This window comes from Xiphophorus hellerii, chromosome 15, assembly GCF_003331165.1.
Source record: "Xiphophorus hellerii strain 12219 chromosome 15, Xiphophorus_hellerii-4.1, whole genome shotgun sequence".
Classification (NCBI taxonomy): domain Eukaryota; kingdom Metazoa; phylum Chordata; class Actinopteri; order Cyprinodontiformes; family Poeciliidae; genus Xiphophorus; species Xiphophorus hellerii.
Window position 1 is genome coordinate 21,703,368 of NC_045686.1, and position 23,623 is coordinate 21,726,990.

The 23,623-nt window shown below is 41.9% G+C and overlaps 1 protein-coding gene across 10 annotated transcripts in view; it reads right to left on the reverse strand.

Moving 5' to 3' along the window:
* The window catches only part of cdc42bpab (CDC42 binding protein kinase alpha (DMPK-like) b), an 84,577-nt gene extending 68,575 nt beyond the window's left edge, over window positions 1-16,002 (reverse strand). For 5 of the 10 annotated variants that reach the window (XM_032586278.1, XM_032586280.1, XM_032586279.1 and 2 more), the window contains exons 1-2: window positions 15,008-16,002; window positions 14,669-14,868 (exon numbers count right to left, since the gene is read on the reverse strand). In XM_032586278.1, the coding sequence (XP_032442169.1) occupies window positions 14,669-14,846 (178 nt within the window). In that variant the 5' untranslated portion in view covers window positions 14,847-14,868; window positions 15,008-16,002. Of the gene's footprint in view, window positions 1-14,668; window positions 14,869-14,956; window positions 14,973-15,007 lie in introns of those variants that run through there. The other 5 variants (XM_032586284.1, XM_032586282.1, XM_032586281.1 and 2 more) reach the window with 3 other exon arrangements.
* Window positions 16,003-23,623: the final 7,621 nt, after the last annotated feature.

Below are 23,623 nucleotides of genomic sequence, written 5' to 3' on the forward strand. Positions count from 1 at the left end.
AAATAATTGGAGGGCAGTGAAGTGATACGTTATATATATATACTCCCCTCTGCTGTTGCTGAGTATAACGGAGACTTTGTAGGCCACAACTAGTCCCCGTCACAGCGAAGGGAAAAAAGAAAAAAGACTGACTTGGCTACTAATTATAACCTCCAGAATAAAAAGGTGTCAGTGCTGGGACTTGCAACCAAAAGCATCCTGAAAATATCCATCTGGGAACAGCAGGGCGTGTCGGGTCGCGCCGCGTGTTTGCAGCAGGAAGAGGATGGATATGTAACTGTATCAAGGAGGACTTAAAGTAAAACAGTGGGAACAAATTTGATCTGGAACTGCTCCAATTTTACGTCACAGATGGAATATGGTGTTGTAGATGGAATATTGTTGCATCTACAACACATTTCCATTTTCACTTTTAGAAAACTGTGGTCAGTGACATGTAAAAGGCAGATCCATTAAAGGGGCAGAACTGTGTGTTTTCCAGAAACATGATGGCATGTTGTAGCACAATTAAGTAACTATGTCACCTTCAGTTGTTATAAAAAATGCTGTATGTACATATATATCAAATACGACTTAAAATAAATTTTACTTCCAAAATTAATGCTTTGAACTTGAATCACTGTCTCTTTAAGAAGCCTGCAAACTGCACCTAAGCGGAGGAGCTTCGTCCTCTAAGGCCGGGCTTCGTCCAATCAGATGTTTTGCACAGCTGAATGGTTGCCACGGGAGATTGAAGGATTTGTCAGACATGCATGAAAGAATCAAGGCAACACTCCAGGTATGTTTTTGGTGAGGAAACAACATCCTAACTTGACGTAAAGTTCAAAACAGCCCATTTTACATAATGCCGCCCCTTTAAGAAATCCACCTGTTTCCGATTAATTCACTTAAGGCTCTGTTTCAGAGTTACCCATGCAGGAAGGAAGCCTTATCCATTTAGGCCTCGTCCAGAAGCTGAGGGCCGACACCGTAAGCTGTGAGAACAAACAGCGGCCGAGCAACAGCAGCCAAACACCTAGATAACAGTTAGGAGGCTAATCACCTCACTGATAAGTAGATTGAGTCAGCGTGGGAGGATACGGGGGCAGTGGGCGGCTTCTTGTTGAGACGAGGGTGTGAGACGTGAAGGAAGCAGCACACACACACACACAGAGAGAGACTTTCTGCTGAAAGCAAGACGTGCTTTACAACAGACAGAAATAATAAAAATAAGAAAAAATTCTGCTCATGTGGGACTGGGAAGCACAAAACTGACTAAGAACCTGAATAAACAGAGCAAAGAGGTGGTAAAATATAGCTCATTAAAATATTAATGGGTATAAAAAAATATTAGTAAAGTTCAACACAGAAGATATGAGTCATCCAGCAGAGGCAGTTTCTCTTGCTAAAAAGGAGCCATCAAATGCATAATAGATGAGATAAACAGAAATGTAATCTAATTTCTAGCCAGCTCCGTCAGCCCTGAATACATTGTTTATAACCACCTTGTGGTTTCAGCTAGTTCTTATGGCTCTCTTTTATTCATTGTGTTGTCCATTTTGTTTGTAGCAAAAATACTAGGCTAATAATAATCAGCCTAAAAGCTCAAAATTATACACACATCATTCCAGTGATACGTATGGGGCACCCTCACTTCAGTTCAGCATTTATGGATGTTTCTTCTAAAATACTCCAGAGAAAAGCTGAAGTAGTCACAATGCTACCTGACATGCTATTCGCTAGCATTTCTAAAGCAGCCAATCCATGAGAGTCATTCATTTTTCCTTGGTACCGATTGGCTGTACCCCAAAAAGCAGTAGACTGTAGATGTTATCTTCCACAGTAGTGGTCAGACAATTTCCTCTGTACATGTTAATGCATATTAAGGTATATTTGCTGTGAACTATTAAAATAGGTAGCTCAAAGCGTTTTTAGAGGGGCTCTCAAGGATTTGAGTATTTTAGCCAATCAAGTAGCTTCTAACCTTCGAAGGTCTACTGTAAACATTGCAGCTCTTCTTGAACATGTAAACCTGCTGTCACGAGGCAAAAATTGTTAAATAACTAGTACATGCGTGCCAAAAAGAAGTTATGTAAAAAGATAAGACTAGTTTTATTGAGGATTTTTGGTTTTTACCAGCTCAAAAATAAACTAAATGTGTCATTTTTTAGTAGTTTATCTTTGTAGAAATGCTTCTCTGGATCTCAGTACGAAATGCAAAAAGGTTCTTGAATATTTTCCTAATTAAAAGAAAAGTATAAAATTATTTCATTCTTGTTTTTTTTGGTTTGTTGTTATTTTTATGATCCAAATTTATTTTTTTAATAATAACAAAAAAAGAATTTAATGAGTCCGATGCCCGACATCCTCCTGTGATAAAAGTCGTTGGATGTTTTTGCTTCTATTTACAACACGGTTCAAGTTAAAGCAAAATGCACAGTTAATTAAAGCAATATACTATTTGTTGTACATAATACTTCTCGTTATAAGAATAAAGTAAATCTTAGACCTGTTTGATCCTACACAGATTCTTACAGTCTGAAAAATATTTAAATAAATCTCATTTGATTTTTCGGTCATAAACCCAACATCTCGTATTTTCTCTTCTGAGACGCAAACCCGTCACTAAAATGTTATATTTTATTTCTGATCAAACAGTCTGCAGGCAATCAGAATCATTTAGAAATAAGTTGTGGCACAATTGGATTATTTTTATTAAATGTTGAATTTTTTTTTCTGTGGTCTCTTCATTTCAGATGAAAGAAATGAAACGTGGTTCATCGGATCTCAAGAGGACATTAAGAGCAAAGAGAGGTTTCACCAACCAATAAAAAAGAGCAGCAAAGTAACTCGCAGCAACAATGAAATTGGTTCAGTAATTAATCCAGTATATTGGTACTAACTATTTACGATCACTTTTCAAAACAAATTACATTTCCCTCTTCAGAACGATTAAATTATCCTCAAATAACCTCTTATTTGCCGAGAACGATGCGTGTCATCAATAAACAGGAAGCAAATAACTAAACGAAGCAACCGTCCGCCACACTTATCGGCCTAATCCGAAACGCCTAAAGGGGAGAAAATTGAATTTAGGGGGGTTGACAGATTTACTCATCGGCAGCATGTCAAATTGTTGTGTCTGCATCATGACCTTCAGCTGAGAGCCACAGCAGTGATGCGGCACTCGCCAAACAAGAGGTGAAAAACATCTGCAAACAACGGCGACGGCGGCGATCCAAACAGTCGCAGGATTTCCTCCACAGATCCCTCTGGACAGAGACGAGGATGCAGGAAGTCTGGCTGCATATGTGGAGTTGTCTTTTCTTGTTCTGTCCCAACAACAAATTCACTCTTATGCACTATCCCACAAGCCACAAAACCTCGTCTGTAACTGGATTGTGAGATTTTGCTGAGAATCCAGCCGGGTGGACGGCGGTTCAGACGTCAGCTGACGGCGCAATTAGATCAGCGACCCGCCAGCATGAACGGCCGCCATTCAGGTGGAAAACGGATGAACGGGGCTGACGGAGCGCTCGGATAAACGGCTAACGTGATTCCAGTCACGCTTTTACCCCCATCTTTTACCCCCAGCCAGAAAAACAGGAAGGTCAGGACAGTGAGTGCAAGACGCGGGTAAACATAAAGCAAAAAGGAGAGGTGACTAAATATAGACTGGGTCACTGTCAGAATACCAATCAGTAAAGAAGCCAAGGTCAGGGCTGCATCAGCTTTAGAGAGAGGCTCAGAGGCACAGACAGACACGATGACCTCAGCAGATCTAAACCTGTGGCCTCCCTGAATCTGTCCCAACTATTCCAACGTGTCCTCAACTCTTCCTCTCACGCTCTCTCTCCTAATTAGTCCCATTACCGCTCTAATCTTCACTGGAGGTTGAATAAACCTCCAATGAGGCAGGACATAAAGCTGAGCTACAGTGAACACCTTTTCAGGTCCACATGGAGGTCCAATTTCTGATTTTAATCTTTTATTTTCCTAAAAAAAAAAAAAAGAAAGAAAAAAATAGAAAATATTTTTTAAAAAGTGGCTTTTATCATCCATTCTGTGACTTGTGCAACAGAGTATTAGGGCCAGCCCACAAGAATTTCTGTTTAATTATGAAAATGTTAAAAGAGTACTTCATTCTCCAAATATTACAACTTTATTCAGGTAATATTAACATTTTATTTGGGTATTATTTTGACTTTATTGTCATATGACTTTATTCTCGTATTACTACAACTGTGTCTGTGTAAAATCATGACTTTATTTTTGGCTAAAAAAATTATAATTTAAATCCACCTCGGCCTGATCTTTATATTTCATCAGAATTGACCTGAATTCAAAGTCCAAATAAACTGAAACTAAGAGCTTGTGGTTTAAATAACAAAAATGTGAATAAGTCGAAGGTGTATGAGGATGTGAGGGTTTGTGTGAGGACAACTACCGTCTGATCAGAGGCAAAACTAAGGAGAATTTCAGCAATGAGGTTCCGACGTTAGCTTAGGATAAATTAGCTGGTATGTGTCCTGCTGAACGACGACTTTGTCTCAGACCAGATTTTGTTTTTCGCATGACTTGCTACATTGACAGTCATGTAATCCATGCATGAGGCAGCTTAGCGGGAGCGTCCCTCCTCCTTGCAAGTGGACGCATGTACTCCATATGCAGAACACGCAAAACCGCAACACAGCAGCCAAGCTGTGTCTGTCACTGGGCAAAGCTGGGATGCAGCAGTCTGAGAGGCAGAAAGGGAGGGGGTAGAGGAGCTGTGAAGGGCAGGAAGAGAAGAGCAAACACAGGAAATAAAAAGGACAGGATGAGAAAAGAAAGATTGATTTGACCCAGAAGAGGTTTGGGGAGGATGGAGAGTGTAAAAGACAGAAGGAAAGCAAGAGCAGACAGAGAGAATAGGAAGGGAGACACTGAAGGACAAACAGCTGCGGTTCTCCCCAGCATCGCACCTCAGCTCCAGATTCCACAGGCTGCAAGGGGCTGGGGCCTTAGTCAGCGCTTTTCTCTCTCACACACACACACACACGCACACCCACACACACACACACACCCGAGCCCTCCGCTCTGCTTGAAGCGGTCGGCGGGCGCAAGCAGGCTACGGCAAGTCCTACAGGACAAAGTCTGGAGCTCCTCCTTGCTTTTCCTCAACAAAAAAAAAGAAGGTTGGCTAAGACAAACAGCAGCTGCACATGTGAAGCAAAACACCGATCAGATAATAAAACTCCACTTTAGCATTAAGTGCCTTCAAATATGCTGCATTCGTTCCGTTTTCCCCGAACAGACAGAGGTCACAGCGAGTTTAATGAAGAGGCAAAAGTCAAACACGGCAGTAAGCGACACATCCCAGTGAAAGATGATCATCACAGAGGCACAGATGGCACAGACAGAGAAGAACGAAATCCGCATAAATAAAACACAGCAGAGGAGCCGACCTCAGACGACTAACTCAATTAATGTATTGGCTAAAGCTTAGCTGACATGAAGTTTGATTCAGATACAACCAGAACAATGTAGAAACTAAATAATGTCAATAAATAAAACTGGAATTTACCTGCTAAAATGTGCTAAGAGTTCCTTTGAACCAAATCAACAAACCCCTCTCCCACATACTTGAACTCCTTTGGAACATAAAACATTTATAAACCTTCTGTATTTGTGATTGTTACTTCAGAGTCCCTAGTCTCCAGATTTTACAGCAGAAAGTAGAACATTTTCTGAGAACTTCTCACTTCACTAAGCTTCGTTTGGCACCCACAAAGGAAGGAAAGTCTTGGACTGTTTGTGCTACGATGAAGGAAAAAGCATTACAAAAGAACAAACACATAACCGTTTAGAAACTTAGCAACACAACAGACACACTGGTCAACGTGATAATGTTTCAGAGGGGTATTTTTGAGCTACTGAAACCTTTGTGAGCGAAGAAAACAAGAAACGTTTGTGTTATACATTTTCTGGTGTCACTAAATAATGGCCCTCGCAACACGAAGCTCTCGTCTCTGACGCACGGCCCCCCGGTTCCAGGACTACGGACAGAGACGAGACTAAGCGAGTCTTTGCCAGCTGGCCGCCGGACCGTTCCATCTAAATGGCTGAAAGTGTTCGGTATCTCGAAATTCATCCGTGGACAACAACAAAACAGCAGCTAAGGGAGGAAAAAAAACAAAAAAACACTTAGTGAGGAAACAATGTGACTCTGTCCATGGCGTTGATGAGTGTCGCTGGTTGCCAAAACGAGGCGTTTCTAATCGCTTCACTGAGACCAAGCATCCGAACAGAGACAGCAGACTCGTTTTCTGACATTTCTACAAATGACCCAATCCTCGCGTCGTTTGAGAGAAACATTGTTTGCGTGTTTGTGACCATCGTGTGACGTTTTCTTCGGTTTCTAAAGTGGAAGCTGAAAATGATCCGGTAAGTCGGAAGTAGCAAACAAAGCAGCCTCGTGCTCATTTGGTTTATTTATGCGTTTAAAAAACACCAGAACAGAAAACCACCAGTGAACCAGCATGCAAATGGAGTGTGCCCTGGAGTTTATCCAGCTGGCAACATCATAGTTAGCAAGGAAAATCCAGACCCAATACCAACGCTTAGCATCGGCATCACCCTGTAAACAACCTGGAATCAGGCTGAGATGGTCGTTAACATTTCATTCAAATAATAAATCTGTCAACTGCTTTGTTTTGAAAAATAGGGGAAAAAATTATGACGAGGCACATAATTGCATTTTTAGATTCAAAAACAGTGAGATTATATAATCCATTTTGTAAATAAGTAAAGAAGAGATGCTGAAATCCAAACTTCAAACCCATAATCTAGATAATTTTACTGAATTTGGAGACTTCCAGGGACGCAGGGTAAAAAAACTGGGGTGTTTTTTGAGGAATTGCTGCTTTTTTCAATGATCTAAGAAGTTTATATATGTGGTTAAATGTAGTTCTCATTGGCAAAATTGTTTATCTTTGAGTCAGAGTTTTGCACAAAAAAACAGAAAAAAGAAACTGATCAGAAATCGGCCACAAAAATCACTAATGAGTGCGTCTGTCGATACTTCAGTATAACACAGTCAGCTCTAAGAGCCTAACAAGCACTGCAGGGGGAATAGCTGACCAGACAAGAAGAAAGAAGAGATGAGAGAAGGATGAGAGGTAAAAGGTAAAGGTAAAAAGAAGAGGAAGAGGCTGTGGGGAGGAGGGGTGGCGAGATCCCAGGAGTCCTCAGAGGCCGGCTAATGACCTGTGCTACAGTGTGTCCCCTGGGAGACGGAGGAAGGAAGCCAACCCTTCCCCTGCCACTTTTTGATGACGCAGCACAATTAGCAGCAGACATTTATGTGCCTACAAAGCTCCCAGACAGATGGACTGAGGAGGTTTTAAAGGCCAGCTGTGAACACGCTCATGATACAACATGATAAGCAACTTCACGATGCGCTAATGAAGGCTGGATGTCCGCTCCATGGACTCCGACAGCAGCCGCGACTCCCTTAACCTTAAAATTGCGCAACTTGACAATACAAAAATAAATTTGCTTGATGGAAAGCATGCTTTTTTTTTTAGCTGTATCAAAATTTGTTTATTTTGCAAAACTCCAATTGGAACACTTCTTTTGCGTCTCATAAATCATGTGATTAACAACCAGATGTTACTGCTGGTGGAAATGACAAAGACGACGACAGGAAGTGTCAAGTTTACTCACATGTGATTTTAACGGTTTCTTTTTTCAATGGAAACACTGCAATTGTGAAATTGTGTTTTTTTCCACTTCAGTGGAATATCAACAAAGATTTGCGCCCATTTGTAACGGAAACACAGCTAAGCTTTTAAAATCACATTAGAAGAGTCAGTAATAAAAAATAGAGAGATCAGAACATCCAGCTGCTGATGTTGGACTTCCTCCTTTAAATCACTGAACGCTTTTATGCAGCAGAAGAGACGATGCTACAGCCCCTCTACTGTGTCTGTGTGTGAGGACAATGGAAAAAGCTGTCTCTGTGTGTGTGTGTGTGTGTGTGGGTGGGTGTGTGTGTGTTGGGGTGTGTGTGTGTGTGTGTGTGTGAGAAAGAGTGACAGACGGGCACTGGTGCGATCTGGGAATCCACCGGCGAGGAAACAAACGGCTCGACAACCTTGCGCGTTCCCAGCGACGTTCGAAAACAGTGAATGTGAGTGACGTGCAGAGTACACAATGACACAATGCGTCGCAGCTGTCCCCACTTCCTGGTGTGACATCATGCGGCCGGTTTGGTCCCGACTAGCTCGCAGAGTCCTTGTGGTTCCTCCCTGCTCTCTCCGGGGTGGGGGGCGCTTCCTGCGGACAGCGAGGATGTCCTGGCAGGGGCCGCTCCAACGTCCAAAATATCACACGCAAGCTGTTATGTACGTAGCTTCTTCAAGAGACCCTACACAGGTAGTCATTGATCCCAACATGCCACTACCTCAGGGTTGAACAGTATTTTTTTTGTTTGTTTTTAAAAATAAAAATAAGATTGTTACTGCTTTTTGGTCGATACCAATCTCCAATGCCAATCTCCACCAAGCCACGATAAGTAGGTCCAGATAATGTATAGACGTGTGGATATAGTAGGGCTGAAGTAAGTCACTAAAGGAATACTGTTATTGCATTTTAGGCAATAAAATGTTTATTTTCTTATTTTAAAAAAAAATCTATTAATTTGGCGTTTTGGGTATCTTAATGTAATTCTAATAATGTATAAAAGAGACTTAAGTTGTTAAATGAAAATTCTGCAGAATTGGCCAATTTCTTTAATCAACTAATCATCTAGAATAATGGATTAGTAAAATAACTGTTAGTTGCAGCCCTAATGCTGGGTAACGTGGTTATTCCCCAGCTCCCAGTATCACAGAGCTGCCTGCAGCTGATGGGAGTAAACTATCCTCCAGGCTGAATTTAAGAACCACGTGACGCAAAAAATTCTTTCTTGAAACAGACACAATTAAAACGTTCCCCCCCTCCCGCGTACGCGGAGGCGGCTCTTCTGGTCTGTTTAGTAACGGGAATAACAGGGAGGTACTCCGGTCTGTGCTCCATGAGATAGCCTAGTAAGGCAAAACCACAATAATGTGTGTGTCAGTGTGTGTTGTGTGTGAGGCGTGCTGCCAATGAAAGCCGCGCAGGGTGGAGCGCACATCAGCTGCAGCTCAACAGCTGGCCACTGTGGGCCAACGCTGAATGCGGACTGGGAGAAAAGGTCAGGCGAACTCCCCCGGGTTGGGTCGCTGGTGGCTTGGCACCGGTGCCCCTTTTCATCCAGCTGCCCCGAAACACAGGAAGCAGTGTAGGATTTGACAGGAAGTAGCATTTCTGATGCATAACTTAACACTATATTCAGCTTTGCATGCAATAGTATCAATTCCCTGAGCTGACATTGTGCAACTTTTCAAAAAGTAACTCGCGTTAGGAAATGAATCGATGTGGAAGTGAAAGCGTTGTTATTTATCGGCTTGATCTCTGGAAAAATGAGCAGATTGTTTGTCTCTTTTTAGAAAGGCAGAAATTCAAGCACCGGGCAAAGAAACGTTTCAGATTCTTTTATTTCTACGCAGAATTTGCCAAAGCAGCCAAACTAACAGAGAGAAAGGTTAAAGAGATGGATCAGATACAAGAGCTGCGGTTGAAACTGGGAGCTGCAGGAGAACCAGGGGGTAGCAGTGAGTCGTCGGGATACGGCGTACTTCCCTGCATGGTTACGGGTCAGGCAGGGGTCTCCGTATCAGGTCGATGCAAAACAAGAAACCCAGGACAAATGTTTGCCTCCCAGGAAGAAGATGGTGTGCTTTCATACTGTATGTCTGCTCCTATCTGCTTCCAAATCACAACAAGTGGGTTTGTGTTAGTAAAGTACAACCAGACAGACAGTCTTGCTCTTTGCCTTCCCTTTCTTGCTCAGACTGCAGCCCCTCAGTGTGTTACACATGTAACAGGTGTGCATTTTTTCCCTTTGACCCTGTGGCTGGATGTTCTTCCAAAGAACAAAAGAAAATATGGGAGTGGCGACACTTTGAAACGTTTTTTTTTTTTTTAAAGGACAAGACAGGACTTGACCCTAATTCTATCCCAATTTTGTTGTCGGCTGTGACACCAAGGTGCGGCCTGCTGTTTTGTGGAGTCTTATCGCAGCGCTAGGATCCCGTCAGAGTGGGATACGGTTTCCTTTTGCGAATGATGGAGCGCTTCCTCTTCCAATCTTTGTACTTAACTGCTGATTCAGCCAAAGTAAGCAGATAATGTGTGCTCTAAGGGTGGGACGGAATGGTTAGCTAACTAGACGGGACACGGTGCTGGGATCTCAGGGGGGAAAAGATGAGGTGTGATTTTTGTCACGTAATCAATTACAAATTTATTGATGGAACTTGACTTAATGTCGTGTTTTGATTGTTGATTCTATGTTGCATTGTGTTTCTGTGTTTGATATGATGTAAAGCACTTTGAAATGCCTTGCTGCTGAAATGTGCTATACAAATAAAATTTGATTGATTGATTGATGTTTTCATGCAAACTGGGACTCTGAACCTGCAGAGACCATCGGGCCACTGGTACTGGTCCTTGAGACTTTTATTACCGAGCCACACATAAACTTATTATATTTCAGTTTTGTCATCAATAATATTTCCCAGTAGCATATGCAATCTACTGGGGCCTCATCACATTTTGCTATAGAGGAAGCACCTCTCACCCCACCCAGCGCCTCATACTTTGTCATAGAGAAAATATCCTCCATTATCACATCATACTTTCATGTTACATCCTCAAACTCCCCTCACTATCACACTTGGTCATAAGGGGAAGAACACCCCCTCCCCAACACCCAGCCCGTCATATTTTGTCCAAAAGGAAGTAACCACATCAGCAAAAGACAAAGAAGAATCAGATTTGGGCCCAGTCCGTGGCAGAAAAAAAGTCCAGGTTTGAAAAGTCAGTATGTCTCTAGTTTTTAATTCTAAGGTCGTCCAACTTTCCTTATTAGTTTCACCAACCAACATGAGGGTGTGTTATCATTCCCAGATGGTATGGATTTGTGCTTGAAAAAATATATACTACTGTTTTTAGAGAAGTGGAAAAAACTGAAGTAAAAAAAAAATAAAAAAACTGCCAATATCTGACCCATATTTGATTTTTTTAACAGCTATCTGAACAGCCCAATTCCAATTCAAATGTGGTGAATCTGGATTTAAGCAGTGGCTGAAAATCAGAATTATGACCTTATGAAAGAAGTTTGTCAGTAAACCGCAACACATTACAATCCCACCACTCTTGGTTCCGTTTGCAGACTTGCCTACGGACGTTGCAGGCAATACTCTACAAATCACCATTGCCGTTAGCTGTGGTGTCTCTTCATCAGCTTCCCTCGTCTTATTATGATCGTGTGACGATACTGTCGACTCCCAGAACTGAAGAACTTTACAGTAGTTCTGCAGAGAGCGGCGTCAACTATTACTTCTGTAAACAGAGTGCAACTGTGTGACACCAACGTTCTTCTTCTGCGAATGTTGGTCGCGTTAGGGACAGAAGCCATTCACACACAAGTCTGATTGTAGTTGCACCATTCAGTAGTATCAATGACCACACACACAAAAAAACAATTTTTTCGAGTCAAAGAAAAAACAGAATTAAGCATCAAGACCTGCTGTGTGAATGTAGCCTAAGAGAAAGGCTGAAACATTCGAGTCCATTTTGTAAAAAATTGTGGGTAAAGTCAATAGACTTTAGCTAACCTGCACAATGATCTTTTCTTTACGATCGCAAAATGCAAAAAAAGGAAGCAGAAATCAATTGTCTTATTAAATTATGTTTGGTAAAGACTAAAGCCAGTTAAAGATTACCCTCCAACCTACACGGAGCAAGCTGCTGCCTCCAGTCCTTGTCCCCTTCCTCCAATGTGATATAAAATCTCTTGAGGTTACCTGATATGAACAATCACTTAAGTTTGTTGAAATGTAAACACAAATAAGCCTTGAAGCTTCATTACACGTGATCTCATTATTGTACAGTTCCTGGAGACTGATTAGCTGTCCCTGAAGAGCGACGTGGGACCCGAGGGCGGGTATGGAGGCTCGGACGCATCCGAGTGGCGTGTGTTGTGTCTGGCTGAGACCAGGGCAGAGTCTCTGGTGTCAACACAGGAAAACGTCAGGATTAAGTCACCGAGTTGGCACCGCATCTTAAAAAGGTCAGCGGCACCTATGCCGTTGTTGATGCTGCCGATCAGCAGAGAAGTGGCGACTGGCGGCCAAAGCCGAGCGTCCTCAAAGACGAGGATTTGCGACGGAACATGCACTTGCCTGCGCCTGACTTCCACACCGTTTCAGGAGGGAGTGGATAGACCAGGTGGTACGGACGCAACCGAATTCTCCCACCGTTTGACTGAACTTTACTGCCTCCCTGTGCGTCTTTGTCGGAGCCTGTTGCTACCCGTTTAACCCCTTAGCCCAAAACCATTCCTGCAATGCAGTCCTTCAGACAGCATCTGCCAAAGCAACCCGTTGCGTTCCATTATCCACGCATTTCTTAATGCCTCCTGTATTATTAATCTGTCTAGATTCATGTTTCTGCCTGTGAAGGGAACAATCTGCTCCTGCACTTCATTTTTTTAGCTTTAAAAAAGAGAGAGAGAGAGAGAGAGGGGGGCAAACAAGGCAGCCAGGCATGCTCCGGCAGTGAGCTGGGCCTCTGCGCTAGATAAAAAAAAAAAAAAGGTGAGTTGTTCACATTCCTGCTTCATGCACAAACCATACTCCAATGTCACACACACACATACACCCACGCCTACATACAAAGTGCTTCTGGCAAGGCAAAAAGGATTGCATTGTTGTGTGTGTGTGTGTGTGTGTGTGTGTGTGGGTGTGGGTGTGGGTGTGTGTGTGTGTGTGTGTGTGTGTCCCTTCTGCCTCCTGTGTTTTACCTCTTGCCCAAGTTTGATTCGACTACAGAGCCAAACGGTTACAAAACCTGATTAAGTGTGCGCTGATATAGACTGGGTTCACCTCACCCATGCAGAAAAAAAAACATAACATGGAAAGACATTTTTTGCATCTGCTTTGAAAACTGATTGTTGAAAGTAACTTTGTGTAATCTACTCCTGGTCGACTGTAAGAAAATGTGGTTGTGCGACTGAAATCGTTTGGTTAAAATCACAAGGAATCATCAACGGGGCAGTTTGAGATTCCCGTTGTTTGACACCTCGAGTAAAAGTACAACTGTTTCACGGGGTGTCCACAGTGATTTTAAAGGAAAATACATAATAAGACTTAGCTGAGAGAGGGGAAAGAGTAGCCACCTTATTTCAGCCAGCTGACTGGCAGCGCACAGCAACAGGTTGGAAGGGAAGCAGCACTGCATCTTTCTCTAGTGTCTAATTACAAATATTTTAAGGAGCGGAGTACCTTTATACCAGCAGTAACTGGACTGTATTTTACAATAGAAGATCTTTAGAAAATAAAATAGAACTACGGAACATTCTATGTGAAATTTGAGGATTTTATTGTCATTAATGTTCAGTATTTAAAAAAAAAAGAACTACAAAAAAATAAATTGCCTCTGGTTATATAGTTTGTTTGCAACAGAGAATACAAAGCACAGGTAACAAACTGATCTGGACAGAGTTAGTGCAATGGCAGAAAAGTATACTTTGTCCACATGTTCACCCGGACACACATGGAGTGTGTGTTGGCCCAGAGATCAGAACCGGACACTTTTCCCCTTGATCAGCTCTGATCAGTGGTCAACAATTCAAATACTGAAGATTCAGATGATTTTTTTCCCCATTTCTGGACATAAAAACTAAGATTTCCCATTATTTTACATCCATAAACACAATCGACCGACTACAGGTACTTTGATGCACTTTTTCTTTCCTTGCTGGTATTGCACCGGTCAGCATGTGGGAGTAGCTCCTGTTATGCTAGCTCAGTTTTTGAATAATAGTGTGATATGCAGCTGTAAGGACTTTTACTCTTACTTTTTTTATTTTTAGAACCATGGCAACAAGGTGTTTCGTTTTGCTTTTGCAACTCGTAGCAGCTGGTTAGTATCTAAAAAGCTCAAAAAATACCCATGAGACCGTCATATAGCAACAGTATTCAGTCAGAGGCCTCTTCAGATTTGTTGCGAGACTGGCTGCTACTGGAGATCCTTCTTGCCATCAGAATTTCCATCCAAAAATGACTTTGAAGGTACTTAAACAATAACTTTTAAGTTCCCTTTGGGATAAATAAAGTATTTTCCTTATCTGAATTGATCAAAAATCAAATATAGCTTATGGATCTGTGCAGGTTAGACCCTCCCAAAGAAAATCATTTCTGGATTTGCTTTCACACACACAAAAAAACCCTCTTTACAAGCTTTACTTTATTTCAGTTTAAAGGGTTTTTGTTTCCCTGTACTCCTGACAGCTTGCCATGCGTTGCAACTTGCCAAAACCATATAAGCCTTTGCATTACACAAGAACACCGAGGCCTTGCAGCAAGGAGAAGAAAGAGAAAGCCCAGCGATCCCATACTACTACTATAAAAGGAATGTGATGGTGAAGGGAGGGCCACTGCACCACCAACATTGTTATTATCTTTCCCAAAGAGTCAGGGAGGCTGTGTGCACGAAACAGGCCCAAAAAAAAAATTCGATTAAAAAAATAACTAATGGAAGATAAGAAAAGATAACTCACCCCAATCCAAAAACTCCAGGATATTTTTCTCCCTTCTGATGGGGGAGTTGTTGCACTCGTCGTACAGACACACCAGTATATCCAGCAGGGTTTCCACACTCAGACACTGGCCATTAGACTGAGCTGGGCCGTCCAGGAGCAGCTTCTCCAGCTTCTTCAAACGCACCTCTCCCGACATGTTTAGTCAGGCCTGTTAGCTGCTGAAGGCAATCAAAAAAAATAGTAATGATAATAACGATAATACTGATAATAGTAATAAAATGAGGAGGGTTGTGGGGGGTGGAAAACCTCCTGGCCCTGTTGGTTGGCGCAGAAGGGCCTGGAGAGAAGTTCTCTCACCTTGAGGATGTCTTGAAAATATTCAAACTTTGTGTTGCGGGCACAATGGAGCTCGTTCCGTTCGCAAAACCGACCCTTTCATGATCTCCCCGTACAGATCCAGTATCCATAAGGTGGGTGAGATGTGAACGATTTTTTTTTTTTAGCCCCCCCTGTACCTGCTCCCCTCCGGGTGCATAAGAAAACAAGCAGGCTAGTCCCAGGCTGCCCCAGGCCGGTGGATTCCTGCAGCTCTCTCCGCTCTTCTCCTCTTGAGGGCTGGAAGGGGGGGGGAACAGTATATAATCAAGTTGTTGCCCCCCTTTTTAAAAAGAAAAAATTAACAGTCTTCCCTGAGCTGGTGCCGAGGCAGCTATTTGGGGTTCTCCATTCTCCCAGCGAGCCCTAAAACGCAACGGCAGAGCCGCAGTGCTAGGGAGAGCCCCAGCGCCCCTCCTCTGCTCCAGGAATGAAAGGGCGACACAGGCTTAGTGAGCAGCCCGCTGCTAGCTTAGCTCCGGAGCTAGCCAGGGAACTGACGCTAACGCTACTTTTCTTCCCCTCTAAATGCCATCTTTCCCCCCCGCCTCACCAGAGGACACGCAGTAAGCACACACTTCCAATATCTCTACGGCAGTTCTTCCTTCTTTCCTGCTGGGATGCGTTCCCCTCGTTTGCCTCAAACTCACTGCTGGCAGATATGTTCTTTAAATCCCATTTCTTCGTCCAGAAACCAAACGTCTCCTTAGTTTGTCTGCAGTTACTTCAGGAGTTTCCAGTCCAGTCGGTAAAAAAAAAAAAAAAAAAAAATGCGGCTCTTCTGTTGAAGGTTACAAAGAAACTCGTTTCACGTTAAAAAGAAAAAAATAAACTTAAAAAAAAAAAAAAGACTAACTGTATTCTGGTCCTGGTTATTCCAAATACGGGACACTGCCTGAATGTTACCCCCCTCCCGTTTTTTCCTTTCCTTTGCGCCGCCTGCCTGCCTCCCCCGCCGGTCTGTGTCGGTCGCTTCTTGCCGTCTCTGCACAGTCAGGCTGTCAGAGACCGTAGACAGGAGGAGACAGCCGAGCGGACCGCTCCTTCTGCAACGCCGCGGTGGATTATGGGAAAACCAACTAGTAGCTATTAGCTAGCCTTCAACACGTCAGAAATCACTAAACGACACAGTCTAATTTTAATATTTTTGCATTCACATCCGTGTTTACAAGGCAGCAACAGGAGGCTGGGATATTGCTTTGAGAGATGCAAAAATGAAGGTCAAAAAACACCTTTAAAATCTCCAGAACTACAAAATAATTTTCTTTTTTTTTTTTTAAATCACTGTTCCTGCCTTTCTCCGGTTTTCTTATTACGTTACTTACATTACTTAAGTCTTTTACTTATTTAGTTTAGTTTTCTTAAATATTATTTGCTTTTTAGCTGTCTGGCTCTACCAGGAGCATAAATTTTCAACAGTTAGGATTTATGAACATTTATTTATCAATATTATAAACAGTTTTTTTTCCCCTCCATAAAGTTGACGTCAAGAATTTAAACAGACCAGAAAGAATGGGATTTGAGGTTCTTTCAACGAAGCAAAATCTCAGTTTGGTTGAAACCAATGCTAATTATACTGGCTTACTTTTATTTTTAATCCCAGTTTTTTCTGGGATTACGTACATGTGTATATATTTGTATATAAATTGTACCAAAGTTTGAATGCACAGTATTTGGCTAGTCTAAAACACACTAGAAATAGCATAAATGAAGTACTATGAATGGCCCTCAACCTCCTGGGTCTTTAGACATACTCTGCTGCACTCTTCCCCTTGTGCTTGTTCTCTGTCTCACTCAGTGGAGTAACAACAGAGAACCTTGCACGTGTCCATGTGAAATGCTGTCAAAAAGTAATTTTGGTACCCAAATGCATTTTTTAAGCTTGTTCATACAAATGTAATTGTAACTCTTGGTTAGCAACAGGGAAAGCCCAGCTTTATGCCACTTTCAGTTGTCAGTTAGCCCATTCTGGGAATCACATCAAAATGAATTGGAAAGCAGGTGAGACTTCCTTTACATTGTGATGCTATACTGGTTGACCATTGATATTGGTAATTTAAGCAAATAGCAGTTCAATTTCTATCTGTTGTGTGTGTGTGTGTGTGTGTGTGTGTGTGTGTGTGTTGGCGTGGGTGTGGGGGTGTGTGTGTAGGCACTGAAGAAACATGTTCGTAATTCGAGTTTCTTCTGTACTGCTGCTTTAACAAGAAACAAACCAAGTGCTAAGAAACAGTTTCCACCTATTACACTGAGTGCTAACAGCTATTTTCTGTATGTTCATAATGTGCCCAATATTATTCTAGTACAATTTAATAATGGTCTAGTTATGATGCATAGAACATTTAACACTGATGCTACAAATTGGATTTTTGCTAAGCTATAGTGTTTGGTGAGAAAGCTCCCAAATGAAACTTTACTTAGGCCCTAAAATCGGTTCTTCTCTCGCCATACCTACGACAACAAATCCGCCATGATTATTTTCTGTGTGCCTCCACAGACGTCTTTCCTTCTATCAGCTCATCTCCCCGTGTTGCACGATCTCTGGCGGCTGCTGCAGGCAAAATCCCAGCTCATCATCATCATCATCATGGCGCCCCCGTCACAGCATCTGCTGTACAGAGGGGGGTTGGACTGGTTGTGGTGCGGGTTGTCAATATTGTGAATGGAAACTGCGGGTTGTGTGTCTGCTGCTGCTGCTGCTGCTGCTGCTGCTGCTGCTGCTGCTGCTGCTGGTGGTGGTGGTGCAGCGAGAACATGATTTTCTCCGTGACTGACTGTGCTGTCCCTTTAAGAGACTATATTACACTGAAGTTATGGAGATATACCGTTGCAGTGGCGTGGTCTGCGTCTGACACCTGGCCTCTATGGAAGCCCCAACGTGACACAATTTAATAATAATTTACCTTAAATAATTTGTTTTTAGCAAATTATTGTTTTATTAAGTTTTACATAATATTTGTTAATATGCATCAATTATTTATTAACTATACAAGTTAATAAAATTGGTTACTACAAAAGCAGTTGTCTCAATCCGTTTTCACAGTGTGTATAGGCACTAAAGAAATATGTTCGCAAATCGAGTTCTTCTGTACTGCTGCTATATTTAACTGTGCTTAAATATAGTGCCATAACAACAACAACAACAACAATAATAATAATAATAATTCTGAAAACACAGTTTAATTCATTAGATATATCAATATCTATACTAACTATATCTATGTCACATACAAAAGTTTTAACATTTGTTTCACCAACAGAATTCCTAAACTATGTTTATATGGTTATGGAAGACCATAAATGCCATTGCTTTAAAAAATTTTTTTCAAAACAATTAAAAAATAAGTCATTATAAATAACTTCAGTGGGTCAATATTTCATTCAAAATTGAAAAACAGTGAACAATTTTAGCAAATATATAAATAAGAACTACACACTTTTACTATTTGAATAACTTTTTGCGCATAGGATCAAATTGAAGTTTGTCAATTCAAAACTAGTTTTCGTGTGTTCTGACTTTATCTTTGTCTGATATTAAATGATCTGACATATGTGTGACAAAAAAAGCACAAATAGAAGAAACCTGTGAGGTGCTGAATACTTTTTATGGCACCTTTCCACAAGTATGACAAGTTTTTTTTTTATTTTGTTTTATTTTTTTTGCCTTGTTTTATTTACATTTTCAGATCTCATTCCTCACCTTGTACACTTCCTTGTCTGAGGATTCATGTCTTTCTGTACATTTTTATATTTATGAAGCTGTTTTAATTTTACACAATTTTTTAAAAGTATTTATTTGTTCCAAGAGAGTTTTGTTTGAATTAAAAATATATATCTTTCATTAAGGAATAAATATATTTGCATCCAACCTTGCCCATGAATGAAAATGTGAATGAATGAAAGCGTTTCAGACGGGAGTTCTCTTTTAGAGAACAACAGCGACCTCTGGTGTAAGTTATGTCTCACTGCAACCCCGGTCAGTTTATGTTGTGATTTTTATTTTTTATTTTCATCAGCGGCTTAAATGTTGTTTTTGTGGCTTTAACACTTTTAAGTTTTTCTAATATATGTCAATAATATACTGAAATATAACTCCAAAACATTTGAAAGACCTTTATTAGCAAATGAAATAAGTATATACGGTAATATTTTTTCATAATTGATGCAACTCATCCTATAGAGTAGATATTAGCTTCTATATCAAATTCTGACAGATTGGGACCCATCCTTGTCTTATTGTCAGCTGGATTTGAAAAGTACCAAATAACAAGAAAGACCCTCTATAATGTTTAGTGCCATACTGTAGTAGAAATACAATGTAAATGTAGCATAAAAATAAAAAAAAACTGAGGAAATTTTTTAAACTGACCTTTTGTGCTACCTTTAAACACTTCTCAGTACTCCATCACTTCAGGCCAATGTTAGGATGTGCTACTGTTGCTAGGCTAAAGATTGCCGGCCCATAAACTGGCAGGCAGGGCAAGGAGAGCATTAATCAGAGAAGGCAACTCCGGAAGAGCTGCAGAAATCCACAGATCGGGGGAAACAGTCTGTCCAATTTGGTCTTGAACTGGTCGGCTGAGACTGAAATACTTTCTTCATCCATTCATTCATCCACACACACACACACACACACGCACACACACTAATACTTAAAGTAAATTGAAAAAGACCAGATTATCTAAGCGTTTTGGAAACTGGGAGGAAGTCAGAGGACTGGTAGAAAACCCACAAATGCATGGGCAGGACAAAAAAAAACTACATAGGAAGAAAAGCAAAAGTATTATGGTCTGGGGTTGCTATTCTTCCACAGGGAAAGGGAGATGCTACATATCTCCTTTAAGTCTATTATTAAGAATGTGGTCTCTAAATGTTGACCTAAAAAGGCTCATCCACTTGATAAAGAAGGCTGGTTCTGTTCTAGTCCTGTTCTGGGGCCGACTGTGGAACCTCTGGAGGTGACGATGCAAAGAAGGGCCCTTCATAAAATCAAGAAAATGAACTCGCTTCATGATACTGTCTTGGGAAAAGAGAGTATCTTCAGTCAGAGGCGTCTTCAAATTCAACGTAATACAGACAGCTACAGGAGATCTTTCCTGCCAACAGCCATCACCGTCTACAATAACTCTGTGAAGAATTACAACAACATTTAATTTCCCTTTGGGATCAATAAAGTGTTCTGAATATAACATTTTTGGACCAGAATTGATGGCTGGAGACTCTACAGTCAAAGCTACAGTGGAAAGGTTAGGTCGAAGTATATATTTGTGTGTTAAAATGGTCCAGTCAAAGTCCAGATCTAAATCCAATGGAGAAAGCCGGAAAATCGGTATAAAATGTCCGTGTCTAGTTGTAATCTAGTGAAAGAACCCGTGTTTTCTGTACGGGCGGAAGTATCCAGAATGTTGACTATTAATTAGACGCTGATTTAAAAGGGTTAAGTTTTCCTTATTAATCACGTCTGATCCTATTGGGTTAAGTACAGAGAGATTAAGTCCGTGGCCCGGCGTCTCTGGCCCTCATTATGCGTGTGAAACGCAATTAGACCGTCCAGTAGCAGTAGGCGCATGGGGCTATTGTGTCCAGGGTCTGGCGGTTTCGACTCCGATCGATGATTATTGGCAGGCCAGCTCGATGAGTCCGACCCCAGACGGTGCTCTGCAGCTGCGGGGACATGGACAAAAAAAAAAACAAAACAAAACAACTATTAAGGTGCAAAGTGAGCGGTTCGTTTCCTCAAATATTTGACGTGGAGATAAGGCGAGCGGCAAGCAAGTCAGGAAGTCGGCGACAATGCGAATAATGGGGAGTTTGCGGGGAGGCCACCAACACAAGTTCAATATTGACTTTTTTTTTGGAGCATGCAGAAACATCCCCCTCCCCCCCCTCCTCTTCTCTTCCTAGCTTGAAAAAAAAAAAAAAAGATTCTGCAAGAGAAAGCGCAAACGCAAGCCGCCCCATGCACAGCGCCTCTCTGCAAACAGTGGCTTCTGCGGCCAATGATTCGCAAATGGAAGGGAATGAGCTATAAACTGGACCGCTTTTCAATGCAAATGCCTGGATGCTAATTAACACCCGCGTTGTTGATTGCGGGAGTTTGGGGTTTCTTTTGGAGGGGGTTTGATTGAAAAGAAATGCCACCTCGGAACATCAGATGGGATCTTTGAACTCGGCAACCTATCTTTGATTGGCGATGGTGGAAAGAGGAAAGACTGAGAAATATCACACAAAAGGCATCCTAATTTCCCGAATTAGAGGCTGTAATGTGAGCGCCGGGGGCTTTGAATAGGCCTGTGTGTATTTTAGGCTGCGGAGAGGCTGGACTGGACAACCTGACTGTTCTGAATATCCATGTCTGCTACATTTTTCTGGTGTTGGTCAAGATATTTAGGATGAGCTGCAGCTGCCTGATTGTTTTCCATACAGTATTCAAAAGACATAAATCCATTCATGGATTTTTAAATTTTTATTTTATTTTTTGCAATTCAACAGTTTGCTAATTCGGTTAAAGGTGTTATGAGGACTTTAAAAGTCAACTCTGGATCTAGGTTTCTTACACACTCATGGGTTTTAAGCCTCATTGAGTTTTGGGTCTACGATAAGAGACGTAAAACTAAAACTAGACTAAAGGAGAGATGTTAAATAAAAGGGGCCCGACGATGGAGACTTGGGGAACCCCACATGTAATCTTGGTTTGTGTAAGTCTGCTGGTTTGTTGACTTTTCAAGTTTTTTTAGTCAGTATGCTCTAACAGCATTAACAGCTTTTTTGGTCACAAATCATAACTTAACATTTTGATTGGAGTGTTTGATGAAATTGTAAGGCTGCTATTGTTCACATGGGCTGCAAAGTAAACTTTTAAAAAAACTTAAGAAGGGTCATAAGATTTAAGGAAAGTTAAGAACTTTTATGTATTGGAGCGATGTGTCTGGCTTTAGGTAGTTTAGCAACAATGCTAAAACCAGAAACGTGAGGCAGTTGTTGCAGACGAACATCACTGTGGTTGCCATGGAGTGGATCCTCTGAATCCACAACACCTGATTCTGCACCCAACTATGACATTGCATCCTTTTTGACCAGGTGTTTGTTGAGTTTTGATATATATTATCATGAAAGATGATTCTGGATTGGACCACATGCAAGGGGGTCGCTGCAAAGTTCGTGACACAACCTAAGACATTCTTGCTATTGGTGCTGAAAGCTGCAAGTCGGTGACTCTGGATAGATCACATACTGATCTCCACACTGCTGATCGTATTAGACGTGTGTAACTTCTGCTGGACAAATCAGTCATTTCAGGAACAATAACAGCACGATCTCATAGGCCGGTGCTGGCTTGTTCTGGGGAAGAAAACTTAATTAAAATGATCAAATCAACCCAAAATAAATCCATCTTGATGATTCTTTTCTGAGCATACAGAGGCGGAGCAATATATACACAATGCCTGGCCCTCTGTATGTGGACAGTTGCGATGTATTGCAGCAAATTGAATATTTGTTTGTTGCAAGAAGTTGAAACACAGATCACAGTCCTTCTTTGCTTCTTCGTGCAAAAGAAGCAAATGTAATGTGCAGACCGGTGCAGGTCTGATCTGTCCACCTCCTTCGTTCAGAATCGCCTCGTGTGGCTTATCTCATCACACTCCAAACCGGCGGCCGAGGGTCCCATCGCTTCCCCTGCCGCTAATTAATAATTTGTCTTGTTGGAAAGCTGCTGGCTGATGAGCGCAGGTCTGGCAGTCATCTGTCATTTGCTCTTCCTGTTGCCCCCTTCAGTCTGTCTGACATCTCTGAGCAAACGTGGGGCCCAATACACAACCAGGAGGGGCCCATGGGAGGCCCCCTTTCTGGGGGTTAGCCAGCGAGAGCTCACTGCTTCTAATGTTTGTGTGACAAAAAAGGCAAGGCAAATCCTTGCAATGGAATCAGATAATCACCCGCCTGTGAAGAGCCTGCCCCAATCCACATCCATCCAGGCTCGGAGCTAAGGAGAAGGAGAGAGGGGCTCTGAAGGGGGAGGGGGGGCTGGATTAGCAGTCTGTTTGGCTAATAATTTCAATCTGCTGGACTGTTTCAGAGTGTGGAATAAACATCTAATCCTTCTGCTCTCTTTCCTTTTCTCCTTTCAGAGACGACTTCTTGTCTCTGTTGCACGTTCATCAGCCGTCTAACGCCCCACCACGAAGCCTCCGCTGGGCAAAACTGGCAACCCAGACAACAGCGAGGCCCCGCTGAGCGACGGGCTCCTGCCAGACCGACCAGGACTGACGTCGTGCGGTGGAATGTACGCGTGGAGAGCGTGGGCCGCCGAGGAGAGGGCACTTCAGGGTCAAGAGTCTGTCTGTCTGGGGAGGGGGGACATGTGCAGGGAACACACAACTTGAAGGAGAGCGGGATCATTTTGTAGAAATTCAAGTTGCAAACTCTAAAAAAGGTGCTTCACTTTGCTGTTGGGAGACGATTTTTTATTCATAAATCCCATCAGGCACTTTATAGTCGAAACGATAGGCAAAACCATCCACATTTTAATAACCACTCTAGCTGGATAATTTAAAACTATATATATATATGTGTATATTTTTTAATTGCATGCTCATA